The sequence below is a fragment of the Nerophis lumbriciformis genome, linkage group LG13, assembly GCF_033978685.3.
Source record: "Nerophis lumbriciformis linkage group LG13, RoL_Nlum_v2.1, whole genome shotgun sequence".
Taxonomy (NCBI): Eukaryota; Metazoa; Chordata; class Actinopteri; order Syngnathiformes; family Syngnathidae; genus Nerophis; species Nerophis lumbriciformis.
Window position 1 is genome coordinate 47,427,360 of NC_084560.2, and position 17,628 is coordinate 47,444,987.

The 17,628-nt window shown below is 36.5% G+C and overlaps 1 protein-coding gene across 3 annotated transcripts in view; it reads left to right on the top strand.

Moving 5' to 3' along the window:
- Positions 1–14,691, top strand: part of scel (sciellin) — a 35,359-nt gene extending 20,668 nt beyond the window's left edge. For all 3 annotated transcript variants that reach the window (XM_072914542.1, XM_072914543.1, XM_072914544.1), the window contains 6 exons: positions 1,565–1,636; positions 1,723–1,836; positions 1,917–1,991; positions 2,066–2,174; positions 14,215–14,317; positions 14,416–14,691. In XM_072914542.1, the coding sequence (XP_072770643.1) occupies positions 1,565–1,636; positions 1,723–1,836; positions 1,917–1,991; positions 2,066–2,174; positions 14,215–14,317; positions 14,416–14,432 (490 nt within the window). In that variant the 3' untranslated portion in view covers positions 14,433–14,691. The remainder of the gene's footprint in view (positions 1–1,564; positions 1,637–1,722; positions 1,837–1,916; positions 1,992–2,065; positions 2,175–14,214; positions 14,318–14,415) is intronic.
- The last annotated feature ends 2,937 nt before the right edge of the window (positions 14,692–17,628 follow it).

A 17,628-nucleotide genomic window follows, 5' to 3' on the forward strand; every position in this document is an offset into this window, starting at 1 on the left:
GCAGACAAAGCAGCAAGAGAAGAAATGGAAAACACGAGCTGTTTTCAAATATGACTATGAAAGAAAATAAGTAACACTAAAATTCGGATATATGTAAATATCTGCCTCCGACAATTCCCCCTTCAGATCTTCTAAAAAGATCTTTATCACTAGTACAACACTTCTAAAATACGCCTCTCTTTGAGCAAGCTAGTAAAAAATTAAAAGCATAGTTACATGGGAGATAAACGGATGGAATCTATGTCATTGTCGTCACTGTCAGGGAAGGAAACTAGCATTTCTCGAAAGTCACCACTTTGCTTGACCCCCTTCAGTGACATAGCAAACCCAGGTTGTTCAGCAAGCCCCTCAACAGCATCACAAGTCAGGTTGGTCAGTCTCAACAGATTATAAAAAACATAGTTAATGCGTTCTACATTTTTAGTAGCAGTCACAGGGAAAATAGCACCAATTATAGGAAGGTTCTCGAAACCTGCACAGGATTCACACCACAATTTATGTTGTGGTGGGACCCCCCTTGGTTGTCCAATTGCATCAAAGTAAACACCATCAGGGTTTCTCATCAAATCAAAAGAGCCCGTTACACTCCTCCGAGATAAAACATGGCGTCTTCTGCGGGAAGTTAGAGAGGCCGCTGAAACAGGAGTTCCAAGGGGTGCCAATTTGGTACCCACTAGGGTGACCGGGGTCACCAGTCTAACCACAGCACAAAGTCCAATGGCTGACGTCGGGATTCTAATGTACAATCTGTGCTCCCCACAATACCAGAATAAGTCAGCTCGTGCCCAAGGGCCTATCCTTGAGCCATCTATCAGGGTGGTGCACCAGGAGGGGGTAATGTCACCCAATTTGTAGGGGGATGAAGGGGGTCCTGTAAATTTGAAAACACATGTATTTCAGCTTTTAGGCCACAAAGGGAAGAAGTCGGGTGAAATTGTCAACAGGAGGGTACACACTAACCAACAAATCACAACCTGGCGGTGTGGGTTCAGAAAACAAGTGAAAACCATTTTCCCTCTTGAAGCTCATCGAGAGAATGCCGAGAGTGTGCGAAAAAGTAATCAGAGCAAAGGGTGGCTATTTTGAAGAAACTAGAATATAAAACATGTTTTCAGTTATTTCACCTTTTTTTGTTAAGTACATAACTCCACATGTGTTCATTCATAGTTTTGATGTGACAATCTACAATGTAAATAATCATGAATATAAAGAAAACCCATTGAATGAGAAGGTGTACTGTACTGTATATATATATATATATATATATATATATATATATATATATATATATATATACTGTATATATATATATATACTGTATATATATGTGTGTATTTATACTAAAATTACCCTTTTTTATATGTAATACGGTAGAAAATAGATGGATGGACGTATTTGTATTATTTATATAAATATATGATACAGATAATTGTTATTATTACATTATATTGTATTCGATATTTATTATTATTATTTTTTATTTATATAAAGTACTTTGTATTTCACTTAAATCAAATAATGATATCACTAAATAACATTGTTATGTACATTCTTGGACATGTAGCCGGACCTACATTGACGATAACCCCACCACCCGCATCACCTCCTACACCGTCAGCAGCAACAGCCTACCCAGGTACACACACACACACACACACACACACACACACACACTCACACACACGCAAATATTATGCTAATAATGTATTTCAATGCACGCAGTCAGGACTACAGCAAAAGCTACTACTACCAGTCCTCCTCCTCCTCCTCCAAACCCAGTTATGAGTACAGCAGCATCGGCAACCCAACTGAGTACACCTCAACTATCTACAGGAGGTACTGCACCATGCCACACACGTGACAAAGGCGACTGAATATGCAGCAAACTAATACTGTACTGTACGTCCAACTCACAGCAGCAGCACCAACGACATCCTGTCGGCACCCATCTCCTCCAACTCCATCAGAACCGTCTACACGTCCCCTGATAGGTATTAAAGCTGTGCAAAACAAACTGCAATTGGGAAAAAAAACATATATAACATGAATGTCTTTACTAACTCAGGAGCGTATTTGAGAGGGAGCTGTGCACCTACTGCCATAAGCCCTTCAACGGCGACGCCAAGATGATCTTGGATGACATGAATATCAACTGCCATGCCTTCTGCTTTAAGGTGCCTCTCCCTTCCTTTGTACTTATGGCCGATTAGTCGCTAAGTCCTGCCAGTTTTGCTTGTTTTTCAAACAATCTTGCTCTCACACTCGTGCTTGTCAGTCCCCTTTAGGCAGGGGTGTCCAAACTTTTGGACTTGGGCTAAAAAAATTTGATTGAATAACTATCTATCCATTTACCTATCTATCTATTATAGTCTATACCAGGGGTGCTCACACTTTTTCTGCAGGCGAGCTACTTTTCAATTGATCAAGTCGTGGGGATCTACCTCATTCATATATATCATTTATATTTACTTATTTATGAAATATATGTTTTTGTTAACAAGTTAAAGGTGTTTAATGATAATGCAAGCATGTTTAACACATATAGTTCATATTGTTAACAAGTTAAAGATGTTTAATGATAACACAAGCATGTTTAATACATATAGTTAATATTGTTAACAAGTTAAAGGTGTTTAAAGATAATGCAAGCATGTTTAACACATATAGTTAATATTGTTAACAAGTTAAAGGTGGTTAAAAATAATACAAGCATGTTTAACACAAATAGTTATTTTGTTAACTTAAAGGTGGTTAAAGATAAAACAAACATGTTTAACACATATAGTTAATATTGTTAACAAGTTAAAGGTGTTTAATGATAACACAAGCATGTTTAACACATATAGTTAATATTAACAAGTTAAAGGTGTTTAAAGATAATACAAGCATGTTTAACACATATAGTTAATATTGGTAATAAGTTAAAGGTGTTTAAAGATAATACAAGCATGTTTAACACATATAGTTAATATTGGTAATAAGTTAAAGGTGTTTAAAGATAATACAAGCATGTTTAACACATATAGTTAATATTGTTAACAAGTTAAAGGTGGTTAAAAATAATACAAGCATGTTTAACACAAATAGTTATTTTGTTAACTTAAAGGTGGTTAAAGATAAAACAAACATGTTTAACACATATAGTTAATATTGTTAACAAGTTAAAGGTGTTTAATGATAACACAAGCATGTTTAACACATATAGTTAATATTAACAAGTTAAAGGTGTTTAAAGATAATACAAGCATGTTTAACACATATAGTTAATATTGGTAATAAGTTAAAGGTGTTTAAAGATAATACAAGCATGTTTAACACATATAGTTAATATTGGTAATAAGTTAAAGGTGTTTAAAGATAATACAAGCATGTTTAACACATATAGTTAATATTGTTAACAAGTTAAAGGTGTTTAATGATAATACAAGCATGTTTAACACATATAGTTAATATTGTTAATAAATTAAAGGTGTTTAATGATAATACAAGCATGTTTAACACATATAGTTAATATTGTTAACAAGTTAAAGGTGTTTAAAGATAATACAAGCATGTTTAACACATATAGTTAATATTGTTAATAAGTTAAAAGTGTTTACTGATAATACAAGCATGTTTAACACATATAGATTCCTTTCTTTCATGAAGACAAGAATATAAGTTGGTGTATTACCTGATTGTGATGACTTGCATTGATTGGAATCAGACAGTGGTGCTGATAACGTCCGCATTTTCGAATGGAGGAGAAAAAAAAGTCCTCCTTTCTGTCCAATACCACATGAAAGTGGTTGGTTTTTGGCATCTTATTTGTCCAGCTTCCGTACTCCTTTGTATACACTTTACAAGAAATACATTGTCGGCAAACTGTAGCTTGCTAGCTTGTGCACGCCAGCTTTCTGAGACTCTTATTTTGGTAGCGCAGGCAGGATGAAGCAGAGCTTTTATTGTGCAACTGTGCAGTCGGTCTTTGGAGTTTTGACGACAGGTACGGCGCCAGAGTCTGTTGAAATAAAGTGTTTCTCGCCTTCCAGTCGGTAATTTTAATGAGCTGGCAGCAGCCAGCGTCATCTCAGAAGACCCTCGGGTGCCGTGAATGTCAATCAAGTGACGAAAGTGACGTCATAGTGAAGATTTATGATCGCTCATTTTTAGGACTATTTTTTTAATGCCTGGCTGGTGATCGACTGACACACCCTCCGAGATCGACCGGTAGATCGCGATCGACGTAATGAGCACCCCTGGTCTATACATATATGTGTACATGTTATATTCATTTAATGGATATATGAATAATAATTTCTATAATTGGATATTATAAGTATCTGAAAGTTTGACTCTTGCCATGTTTACTTCCGTGACGACCTCCTTAAAGTTTTGTTATCAATCAGAAATATACGCAGCCCCCGAAGGGACATGGGGGAAATTTTGTTTTAGATATGTGTCTCGTGCGCAAGAGAAACTATCTCATGCTCACGCAAAAGTTTCTCGTGCACTCGAGATAGTTTCACGTGCGCACAAGATGTTTTCCCGTGAGCACAAGAAACATATCTAAAAAATAATTTGCCCCGTGTCCCTATAAGTTTCTTGTGCTCACTGAAACTTTTGCGTCAGCACGAGATAGTTTCTCGTGAGCACAAGATACATATCTAAAAAAAAAAATTCCCCCGTGTCCCTTTAGGGGCTCCGTAGAAATATCAAGCAGCTAAAATGCGGCAAACATGGATAAGTGTGGAGAGAGTGTTTTGCATTTCCCCCATCATGCTTTGTAATAGATTTAAATAGGTGTCATTTGGATTTGTTTTTATGGTGCACAGATATGTTTTAAAATATACACAACGTTCAGTGAGCAGGTTGTGTAATGCAGTGGTTCTCAAACTTTTTTTGTCATCCCCCACTTTGGACAAGGGGGAGTTTTCGAGCCCCACCTGCCCCCATCGCCCCAACAGAGCGCTAATGCCAAGCTTTAACATTTTCAAATTTATTGAACATCAAGTTGTATACATTCGAACTCAATAACATAAAATAACATTAAGTTCAATAATAAATAAAATAACTGTGCAGCTGTGGTATAACTTGCATCAAGTTCAATAATAAATCAAATAACTTCCATCAAGTTCAATAATAAATAAAACAAAAGTGTTATAACTTGCATCAAGTTCAATAATAAATCAAAAAAAGTGTTATAACTTGCATCACGTTCAATAATAAATAAAAAAAACTGTTATAACTTGCATCAAGTTCAATAATAAATCAAAAAAAGTGTTATAACTTGCATCACGTTCAATAATAAATCAAAAAAAGTGTTATAACTTGCATCAAGTTCAATAATAAATCAAATAAAAGTGTTATAACTTGCATCAAGTTCAATAATAAATCAAATAATAAATCAAAAAAAGTGTTATAACTTGCATCAAGTTCAATAATATATCAAAAAAGTGTTATAGCTTGCATCAAGTTCAATAATAAATCAAAAAGTGTTATAACTTGCATCACGTTCAATAATAAATCAAAAAAAGTGTTATAACTTGCATCAAGTTCAATAATAAATCAAATAACTTGCATCAAGTTCAATAATAAATCAAAAAAAGTGTTGTAACTTGCATCAAGTTCAATAATAAATAAAACAAAAGTGTTATAACTTGCATCAAGTTCAATAATAAATCAAAAAAAGTGTTATAACTTGCATCAAGTTCAATAATAAATAAAACAAAAGTGTTAAACTTGCATCAAGTTCAATAATAAATCAAAAAATGTGTTATAACTTGCATCAAGTTCAATAATAAATAAAAAAAGTGTTATAACTTGCATCAAGTTCAATAATAAATCAAATAACTTGCATCAAGTTCAATAATAAATCAAAAAAAGTGTTATAACTTGCATCAAGTTCAATAATAAATCAAATAACTTGCATCAAGTTCAATAATAAATCAAAAAAAGTGTTATAACTTGCATCACGTTCAATAATAAATAAAAAAAACTGTTATAACTTGCATCAAGTTCAATAATTAATCAAAAAAAGTGTTATAACTTGCATCACGTTCAATAATAAATCAAAAAAAGTGTTATAACTTGCATCAAGTTCAATAATAAATCAAAAAAAGTGTTATAACTTGCATCAAGTTCAATAATAAATCAAAAAAGTGTTATAGCTTGCATCAAGTTCAATAATAAATCAAAAAGTGTTATAACTTGCATCACGTTCAATAATAAATCAAAAAAAGTGTTATAACTTGCATCAAGTTCAATAATAAATCAAATAACTTGCATCAAGTTCAATAATAAATCAAAAAAAGTGTTATAACTTGCATCAAGTTCAATAATAAATAAAACAAAAGTGTTATAACTTGCATCAAGTTCAATAATAAATCAAAAAAAGTGTTATAACTTGCATCAAGTTCAATAATAAATAAAACAAAAGTGTTAAACTTGCATCAAGTTCAATAATAAATCAAAAAATGTGTTATAACTTGCATCAAGTTCAATAATAAATAAAAAAAAAGTGTTATAACTTGCATCAAGTTCAATAATAAATAAAACAAAAGTGTTATAACTTGCATCAAGTTCAATAATAAATCAAAAAAAGTGTTATAACTTGCATCAAGTTCAATAATAAATCAAATAACTTGCATCAAGTTCAATAATAAATACAATAAAAGTGCCACTTTGCAATCTTTGCAAAAAAAAAGGAGGAGCTATGCATTTGGCAAGACAGGGCAAGTGACAGCACTTTCCCCCAGGAGAGCCACCTTGCTTCACTGTGAAACAGCACGGCTGTATGATCAGCTCCCATTTCCTCACACAGTGCAGAGAACAGTCGCACTTTCAGTGGTCGTGTTTTGATCAAATTTACCGCACTCACAACATGTTAAAACCTCATTGAGTTCGGGGCTGAGCTGCCTTGACGCGAGTGCTTCCCAGTGAATGACAGTGTGTGCCCGTCACATTTTTGTTTCTCTGCAGGCGCTGGCTCTGGCTCGACGACGTTTGAGGTGCGAGTCACAAATGTATATATTTGTGTAATTGTGATCCACACATTAGCCTGCTACCCATCCGCGCGAAAGTTTGTTCCGCTTAGCCCCGCCCCCATTAGTTACTGTTGCTATGTCTGTCAAACTTTCGCTCCTACCGAGAAATATAAAGCCTACAGTAAAAATAAGTACCGGTAATTTCCATTTATTTATATAGCGGATTTCACAGACAGAATCACAAAGTGATTTACAGTGTGTATAGAAAATGAAAGCATATTAAAAAAAATAATCTAAGAATATAATAATTAAAAAAAAAAATTTAAAGTGAAATTTCCTCCCGTTCCTCGCGCCCCACCTGTCATGTCTCTATTCCCCACCAGTGGGGCGCGCCCCACACTTTGAGAAACGCTGGTGTAATGTGTGTTGACATTTTGTGTTGGTTGGATTTTTTATTTTTTTGTACCAAACTAGAGAAGGATGTCTGCATTGGGTCATATAAGTAAATACTGCACATAGTATCAGTCAAAGCATAATTGATGTAATTTACTTGATGGCAACAATATGGCAGCATCAAAGTCAGTCTTTTAAAGTGAATGCAGTCTTCTTGGGGGCAACATTTCTTGACTCATGACTTTCACGGGCCAAATTGAAGACGTCAGCAGGCCACATTTGGACTGTACTTTCGACACACCTGCCTTAAGGTGTGTATCAAATCTGGCTGTAAACACCCTGAATAGTTACAGTGGTCAGTTTTGTAGCTGTGTGAGTAATGCCAAGTCAATCCCACTTATGAGGGGTTCAAACTTGTAGTGAATTTGTCCGAAAACAAGATGGTAGAGAAAGGTTTTGTTGTTGTTTTCATAGATGACTTCAATTAGCAAAACTTAGCTTTTTTTTTTTGTACAAAATTGCTTTCATCACTGCAGATCCACTTGAGCATTTTAGAGCCCAGCAAAGTAGGATATTGTTGCAACTCTGTGCATTCTCACATCCCAGCAAAATCAATGTATTGATGAAATACTTGTCAGACTGCAAAAATCGCTCTCAACAAAAGAGTGGAAGGCAGGCAGACATCTGTTTCAGCGCTGATAAAACCGCAACATGGACAAAAGGGGAAAAAAGGGCTGTGTTTTTCGAGGCAGTGTGATAAGAGCTATTCAAGGGAGGATTTTGAACTAGTGATGGTCAAGGTAGATTTATTTATATAGCACCATTTTTAAAACAGACTACTGCCCCTAACTGCTGTACAGATTAAAACAGCAAGGTAAAATAAAAAAAATATATAATAATAATCAAAATCACAATAAGTACGGAACATTCTATATAAAAACACAGTAAAAATGCGTAAAAATAGTGCAAAAAAACAGAATAGTAAAATATTAAAAATTATGATAATAATCAAAATCACTAAGTCAGAGGTGGGTAGAGTAGCCAGAAATTGTACTCAAGTAAGAGTACTGTTACTTTAGAGATGTATTACTCAAGTAAAAGTAAGGAGTAGTCACCCAAATATTTACTTGAGTAAAAGTAAAAAGTATGTTGTGAAAAAACTACTCAAGTACTGAGTAACTGATGAGTAACATACACACACATATCATATATATATATATATATATATATATATATATATATATATATATATATATATATATATATATATATATATATATACACACACACACACACATATACATATATATATATATACATACATTGATATATACAGTATATAATTTATATTTATTTATTTTGCCGTTTTTGTTTACATGTTAAAGGTGTTTTAATGAATATACATGCATGTTTAACACATATAGATTCCTTTCTTTCATGAAGGCAAGAATATAAGTTGGTGTATTACCTGATTCTGATGACTTGCATTGATTGTAATCAGACAGTAGTGATGATAACGTCCACGTTTTCAAATGGAGGAGAAAAAAAGTTCCTCCTTTCTGTCTAATACCACATGAAAGTGGTTGGTTTTTGGCTTCTTATTCGTCCAGCTTCCATATTCGTTTTTATACACTTTACAAGAAATACATTGGCGGCAAACTCCGTAGCTTGCTAGCTTGCTAGCTTGTTTGCGCTGGCTTTCGGAGACTCTTATTTTGAAAGCGCAGGCGCGATGGAGCGGCACTTTTATTGTGAAGACAGGAACTGTGCAGTCAGTCTTTAGGCTTTTGACGGGATGTACGGTTGAAATAAAAAAGGGTCTTTTTTCCTTCACACTTTTGATTGATTGATTGGAACTTGTATTAGTAGATTGCACAGTACAGTACATATTCCGTACAATTGACCACTAAATGGTAACACCCCAATAAGTTTTTCAACTTGTTTAAGTCAGGTCATGTGACCACCTGGCTCTGTTTGATTGGTCCAACGTCACCAGTGACTGCATCTGATTGGTGGAACGGAGTGAAACGTCACCAGTGACTGTATTTGTTGAAACGCAGGCACTATGAAGGTCTGTCTGACAGATCAAAACAAACAAAGCGTGCATTAACAGATCGATAAAAATTAGTAGCGAGTAGCGAGCTGAATGTAGATAAAAGTAGCGGAGTAAAAGTAGCGTTTCTTCTCTATAAATATACTCAAGTAAAAGTAAAAGTATGTTGCATTAAAACTACTCTTAGAAGTACAATTTATCCCAAAAGTTACTCAAGTAGATGTAACGGAGTAAATGTAGCGCGTTACTACCCACCTCTGCAATAAGTACAGAACATTCTATATATAAAACACAATTCAAATGCATAAACAGGAAGGTAAATCATTTTAATAATACAAATCACAATAAGTATAAAACATTCTATATACAAAACACAGTTAAAAGTGGATACAAAGAAAAACATAACAATGTCTATACATATGTCTGTGTTAAACGCCAGCGCCAATAAGTGAGTTTTTAAAGAAGATTTAAAAGTATTGACAGATGTTGTCACTCTGAGATTCAAAGGGAGAGCGTTCCAGAGCTTTCTAAACACATGTAAAAAAAAACGTATATCGATTTTTGACTTTTTTAATATGGGATTAACATATGAAAATACCTAATAAACCATCCTAAATAATGTAGTGTACGTTTTTTTCTTACACAAAAGTGCCAAAAAATTCAATATAAAGTGATCATAATAGGAATGAAAATAATCCTATAATCTGTCATTATTAATTTAAATACTGAATGATTATAAATATGTCCAGTTTTCCCCTTTACTTCAAAATAAAAAGATTCAAATCAAATCCAACTTTATTTTATTTTATTTATTTTCACGTGCTTTAAAGACTTCTAAACAATGCCCCAATGACCCACCAGCCCCCATCATCAGACACACATGCACACACAGATGAATACATGGCTGAGTACAGAGGAGCCAGGTGAAGAAACACTATCACGGGAACCGTCACCAGACCGCGGCCAACAGGATGCTGACAAAAAGCACTCCCACAGCCATGGCTGATATAATCCCTGAAGCAGAGGGCTCCTTCCGAGGAACGCTGGGAAGTAAAAATAATAAAAGATGTAGAAATAATAAGAACCATACAAATAATGGATACAATATGAAGAAAAAAATATATGGACAGTAAATATATAATAAATAAATAAAATCTAGCACAAATAATAAGAATAAATACTAAAGTATATATTTTTTAAATGATCGAAAAAGACCTCTGAAAGAAAAGCAAAGAACGAATGACTTTTAAGAATTGTATAAATATTTGCTGATTAGCTAATTATATTACCATCAGTATACAACACAAATCATAGTAATATATCATTGTTATCATTAAATTATTATTAGGGTTTCTAACTTCAATCGAGGGTCCTTGAACGCACCACAGTTATGTTTAATGATATGCAAAAGTGAAACTAATCGTAACGTTCTCCTATGACTTAGACTTAGACTTACTTTTATTGTCATTCAAATTTGAGCTTTACAGTACAGATAAGAACAACATTTTGTTGCATTAGCTCCTTTTAGTGCAGGACAAAAGAGCAATAAGGTGCAGATATAAATAAATAGATTTACTGTACAGATAAATATATTGCACTTTTGCATATGCATCCACGTTTACGGATGTATGTTGTATTGTCTTTATATTCCAGCAAGTTAATCCGTTTTGGGGGGGAATTGAGGGGATTATTATGATGAGTTCAAGAGTCTTACGGCCTGAGGGAAGAAGCTGTTACAGAACCTGGAGGTTCTGCTTCGGAGGCTGCGGAACCTCTTTCTAGAGTCCAGCAGTGAAAACAGTCCTTGGTGGGGGTGGGAGGAGTCTCTACAGATTTTCTGAGCCCTGGTCAGGCAGCGGCTTTTTGTGGTTTTCCGAATAGGAGGAAGAGGAGAGATTGATTATATTTTTACCATTCTTCTATCACCTCATACTTGTTCCGAAATGCTGGTGCTGTGTGTGAATGCTTAAAAAGGTGATCTTTGATGACGTTGTGGCACTTGTGCTGAGTGAAGTTTTGCTGCTAAGATGTAGTTGCTCTTCGACCTTCTCAATTTCCGTAAACTATTGTACTTTCACGGCTATACTTAGTTTATATTGACAACATTTTTATAACGTACGTATCTAAATGACATTAAAAAAAAAAGGCCACCCAACATATGCACACTATAGCATCATAGGCACGTTTATTAGGTACTTACTGTAATGAGGTCCAATACTAGACATGTTCATTAAATATTGACTTCTTGTACCAATAAACACCTTTTTTACACCGCACTTCAAATAAACACCTACTTTTCCCCTTCAAGTACAAAAGAAAAAAGAATACAAGTACATAAATAATTAAAACGCTCATCTATACTTTTAATCACAAGGGTTTAATCTCTCTCCTGTGTTAGTTTGAAGCCGAAACGACAAACGCGCTCAGAGGAGATAGATTTTGAAGAAAGGTGACCGTTTTTTACAAAAAAATTGTTTTGAAGGGGGAATAGCAAACTTCCTGTAGATTTTTGCTGGGGGGTGTCAATTTATGAAATGTAGGTCTAAGTGAGACCTACGAAGAGGTTTTTGTTTCATGTCTCTCCGACCTTTCCAGTGGGAGTTACAGGCAGTTTTGTCATTTTTTTCTTCCGAGGAGCAGTTTTTTCTCCGTTTTATTCAAAAATTGCTCAAGAGCGCAATTTTTAAATTTGGGGTTAGGTTTTTTTATTAGATCGCAATATTTGCCAGTCCTGATGTGTGCGTTCAGTTTGGTGAGTTTTGAAGCATGTTAAGGGGGTCAAATTACAGCTCAAAGAGGCAAAAGTGACTGATTTTACTAAAATTTAGTGTTGAAGGGGGAATAGTAAACTTCCTGTAGATTTTTGGCCGAGGAAATAAATTAATAAAATTTAAGTCTAAGTGAGACCTACATAGAGGTTTTTGTTTCATGTCTCTACGACATTCATACTGGGAGTTAGAAAAAGTTTACTTGGTAGGGGGCGCTAGATCGCAATTTTGAGTTTTGGGGTTTGGTATTTTTACCAAAGAGTTTTGTTCGAGTTTTTTTATGTGTGCGTCAAATTTGGTGAGTTTTGAAGCATGTTAAGGGGGTCAAAGTAGTGCGCAAAGCTGCGGAACAATAATAAAGAATAATAATAAAACCTTAGAATAACAATAGGTCCCTTCGGGAGTCCTTTTGCAATGGGCCATTGCGGGCCCTAATAATAATAATAATAATAATAATAAAACCTTACAAAATTCAATAGGTCCTTATGTCCCATTGCATCAGGACTCCCTGTGGGAGTCCTGATGCAATGGGCCATGCGGGCCCTAATGACAACAGTTACCTAGCTGTAATGATTAAAGTACAGTGTTTTATTTTCCTACATTCAAACAGTGTTATTGTTCAAACTGTGTGTAGTGTTACAGTGGCCGAAAATGTGAAATATACTTGCTAAATAAAACCTCTGCCTTGTTTTTCAATGAATACTTAAGCCTACAACGCTACTGTACCGTATTTTCCGCACCATAAGGCGCCCTGGGTTAAAAGCCGCGCCTTCAATGAACGGCATATTTCAAAACTTTGTCCACCTATAAGCCGCCCCGTGTTGTAAGCCGCATCTAACTGCGCTAAAGGAATGTCAAAAAAACAGTCAGATAGGTCAGTCAAACTTTAATAATATATTAAAAACCAGCGTGATGTGGGCGCGCATGGAGTCGTATATCAACATGGACGGAGCTGCGTGAAAAAAGCCACCCGGCCTCTTCGCGTAAACTTACCTTAACCACTCGCTCATCTTTTCTTCATCCATCCATCCCTTCGAGTTAGCTTTTATGATGACGCCGGCTGGAAAGGTCTCTTTTGGCAAGGTCTTCCTTTTGAATATCACCATGGGTGGAAGTTTCTGGCCATTAGCATGGCAAGCTAGAAACACAGTGAAGGATGACTTCTCATTCCCTGTGGTGCGAATATTCACCGTACGTGCTCCCGTTGTATCCACAGTGCGGTTCACAGGAATATCAGTTGCTGTGAAATAGTAGTCCGTGTGCGGATGGAGAGATTGCGTCTTTTCATGAACCGGATCCCTGACGCTTAGTAGGAGCCATTTTGTGGTCTTTACAGATGTAAACACACAAAGGAAATGAAACGTACGGTATATCCGCGCGCTTTTTCTTCTTATACGCGGGCGGGTGGTTGCTTACAGTAGAAGAAGAAGCGCTTCCTGTTCTATGGGGGCGGGTGCTTACCTTGGCGGTTGCTTGCGTAGAAGAAGAAGCGCTTCCTGTTCTACCGGGAAAAAAGATGGCGGCTGTTTACCGAAGTTGCGAGACCGAAACTTTATGAAAATGAATCTTAATATTAATCCATATATAAAGCGCACCGGGTTAAAAGCCGCACTGTCAGCTTTTGAGTAAATTTGTGGTTTTTAGGTGCGGCTAATAGTGCGGAAAATACGGTACTTTAATGTTTGTCGTTGTGTTGGTACTTGGAGAGCCAAGTGTTTTCTGAGGTGGTGCTTGGTGAAAAAAAGATTGAGACCCACCGATTTATGCGACTGTTTGTCGCACTTGTAAACAACATGGCATCTGTAAAGCTGAAATTTACAGTGCGGGTTCGCGAGAAAGGTATGCGGCGCTTAACATTTTGATACATTTATTGCACTTTTTTGCAGCTGAGTGAATAAACAACCCAGGCCACTGCCTGTAAACAATATGGCCTCTATAAAGCTACATTTTACGAGAAGATGCTGCAGCATTTCAGTGACTGACATAATAACGACAGAGGCATTATAACGGCGTTGTTGTTGTTTTTTTTTTGCAGTGCGAGGTGTGTAACGGCACGCTGGGCCACATGAAAGCGGGCGACTACATGTGGGTGTACAACCGCATGGTGCACTGCGAGAACTGCTTTGACAACACCAGAGGTGATCAAGACAGAACATTTTGAACTGGTTTGGTTCACGTCAATACAGTTTGGTGCTTGTTCATTCAATCAAATAAATTCCTTTTTTTTGTCCCGCAGAAAAGTGGCGACGCTGAGTGACCCTCGCTTGGCTCCGGTGAAGAAAAGCAAGTGATTTAAAAAAACGTATTAAAGATATTAATGCGTTTAATCAGTTTGCCATATTTGTTAATCAAGGTGTTTCTAGACAATGATGATCACATGGAATATATATTTTATTTCTATTATTTCCTGTAGGCTTTAAGGGACTCTTCTTAGTACTATGAAAACAATACTGTGATGTGGATGGCCGGGTGTTTGTTCCTGTGTGCAATAAAAGCAATCACTGTATTGATATCAGTTTACTGGCTTCAATTGTTTGCTCTTTTATTGGTGCTGTGACTTGGCTTATTATGATGCATGAAATACATTACAACATTAATACAAACCCCGTTTCCATATGAGTTGGGAAATTGTGTTAGATGCAAATATAAACGGAATACAATGATTTGCAAATCCTTTTCAAGCCATATTCAATTGAATATGCTACAAAGTCAAGATATTTGATGTTCAAACTCATAAACTTTTCTCTTTTTTTTTGCAAATAATTAATTTAGAATTTAATGGCAGCAACAAATTGCAAAAAAAGTTGTCACGGGGCATTTTTACCACTGTGTTACATGGCCTTTCCTTTTAACAACACTCAGTAAACGTTTGGGAACTGAGGAGACACATTTTAGAAGCTTCTCAGGTGGAATTCTTTCCCATTCTTGCTTGATGTACAGCTTAAGTTGTTCAACAGTCCGGGGGTCTCCCTTGTGCTATTTTAGGCTTCACACATTTTCAATGGGAGACAGGTCTGGACTACAGGCAGGCCAGTCTAGTACCCGCACTCTTTTACTATGAAGCCACGTTGATGTAACACGTGGCTTGGCATTGTCTTGCTGAAATAAGCAGGGGCGTCCATGGTAACGTTGCTTGGATGGCAGCAAAAGCTGTATGTACCTTTCAGCATTAATGGTGCCTTCACAGATGTGTAAGTTACCCATGTCTTGGGCACTAATACACCCCCATACCATCACACATGCTGACTTTTACACTTTGCGCCTATAACAATCCGGATGGTTCTTTTCCTCTTTGGACCGGAGAACACGACGTCCACAGTTTCCAAAAACTATTTAAAATGTGGACTCGTCAGAACACTTTTCCACTTTGTATCAGTCCATCTTAGATGAGCTCAGGCCCAGCGAAGCCGACGGCGTTTCTGGGTGTTGTTGATAAACGGTTTTCGCCTTGCATAGGAGCGTTTTAACTTGCACTTACAGATGTAGCGACCAACTGTAGTTACTGACAGTGGGTTTCTGAAGTGTTCCTGAGCCCATGTGGTGATATCCTTTACACACTGATGTCGCTTGTTGATGCAGTACAGCCTGAGGGATGGAAGGTCACGGGCTTAGCTGCTTACGTGCAGTGATTTCTCCACATTCTCTGAACCCTTTGATGATATTACGGAGCGTAGATGGTGAAATCCCTAAATTCCTTGCAATAGCTGTTTTTTTCTTAAACTGTTCAACAATTTGCTCAGGCATTTGTTGACAAAGTGGTGACCCTCGCCCCATCCTTGTTTGTGACTGACTGAGCATTTCATGGAATCTACTTTTATACCCAATCATGGCACCCACCTGTTCCCAATTTGCCTGTTCACCTGTGGGATGTTCCAAATAAGTGTTTGATGAGCATTCCTCAACTTTATCAGTATTTATTGCCACCTTTCCCAACTTCTTTGTCACGTGTTGCTGGCATCAAATTCTAAAGTTAATGATTATTTGCAAAAAAAATTGTTTTTATGAGTTTGAACATCAAATATGTTGTCTTTGTAGCATATTCAACTGAATATGGCTTGAAAAGGATTTGCAAATCATTGTATTCTGTTTATATTTACATCTAACACAATTTCCCAACTCATATGGAAACGGGGTTTGTAGATAAGGAATTTGTGCAATTAAACACTCCCTGCCTAATGAACACCTTACCCCTAACAGACACCTAGGACCATACTTGCCAACCTTGAGACCTCCGATTTCGGGAGGTGGGGGTGGGGGCGTGGTTGGGGGCGTGGTTAAGAGGGGAGGAGTATATTGACAGCTAGAATTCACCAAGTCAAGTATTTTATATATATATATATTTATCCTGAAAATATGCAAACAAAACTGTGTTTAGATAATTGATACTTCAAACTTGCATAAATAAATATTAAGGAATATAACATAACTTGGCTTCTGAGAGCTTCAAAATGTAATGAATAAAATGCTAAAGTTGTTGATAAACAAGCAATTATTTTAATAATTAAATATGGTCATTTTAAATAATTTTTATGATAATTTAAAATCAATTATTTCAAATATGTTTATTTTAATGTATAATTCTATGGCTGGATGTAATAAGGAGTCACAAAAAAATACAAAAAAATACAATTAATTTTGATGTTTTTAGCAAAATATAGTAAAAATGTATTTAGTTTTTTTTTTTAAATTAATAAATATATGTATTTTTAGGTAAGATAAACATAATAATACAATTTATCTCTAGTCTGGATGATTTAGTTCTTGTCACCCTGTTGTCCTCCTTGTGAAAAAAGGCTGTCCTCACTCAGGTCCGCATGGAGCTGGAGGGGGCGTGGCCTCCAGCTCCGGCTGAAAAATCGGGAGATTTTCGGGAGAATATTTGTCCCGGGAGGTTTTCGGGAGAGGCGCTGAATTTCGGGAGTCTCCCGGAAAATTCGGGAGGGTTGGCAAGTATGCCTAGGACTCTCTGTAGTTGAGTACTTTAACAGTTTCGACAACTATATGAGGACATTATATGATGTGTTATTGTAGATAAGGAATTTGTGCAGATGATGTGGTCCTGATGGCTTCATCTGGCCAGGATCTTCAGCTCTCGCTGGATCGGTTCGCAGCCGAGTGTGAAGCGACTGGGATGAGAATCAGCACCTCCAAGTCCGAGTCCATGGTTCTCGCCCGGAAAAGGGTGGAGTGCCATCTCCGGGTTGGGGAGGAGACCCTGCCCCAAGTGGAGGAGTTCAAGTACCTGGGAGTCTTGTTCACGAGTGAGGGAAGAGTGGATGGTGAGATCGACAGGCGGATCGGTGCGGCGTCTTCAGTAATGCGGACGCTGTATCGATCCGTTGTGGTGAAGAAGGAGCTGAGCCGGAAGACAAAGCTCTCAATTTACCGGTCGATCTACGTTCCTATCCTCACCTATGGTCATGAGCTTTGAGTTATGACCGAAAGGACA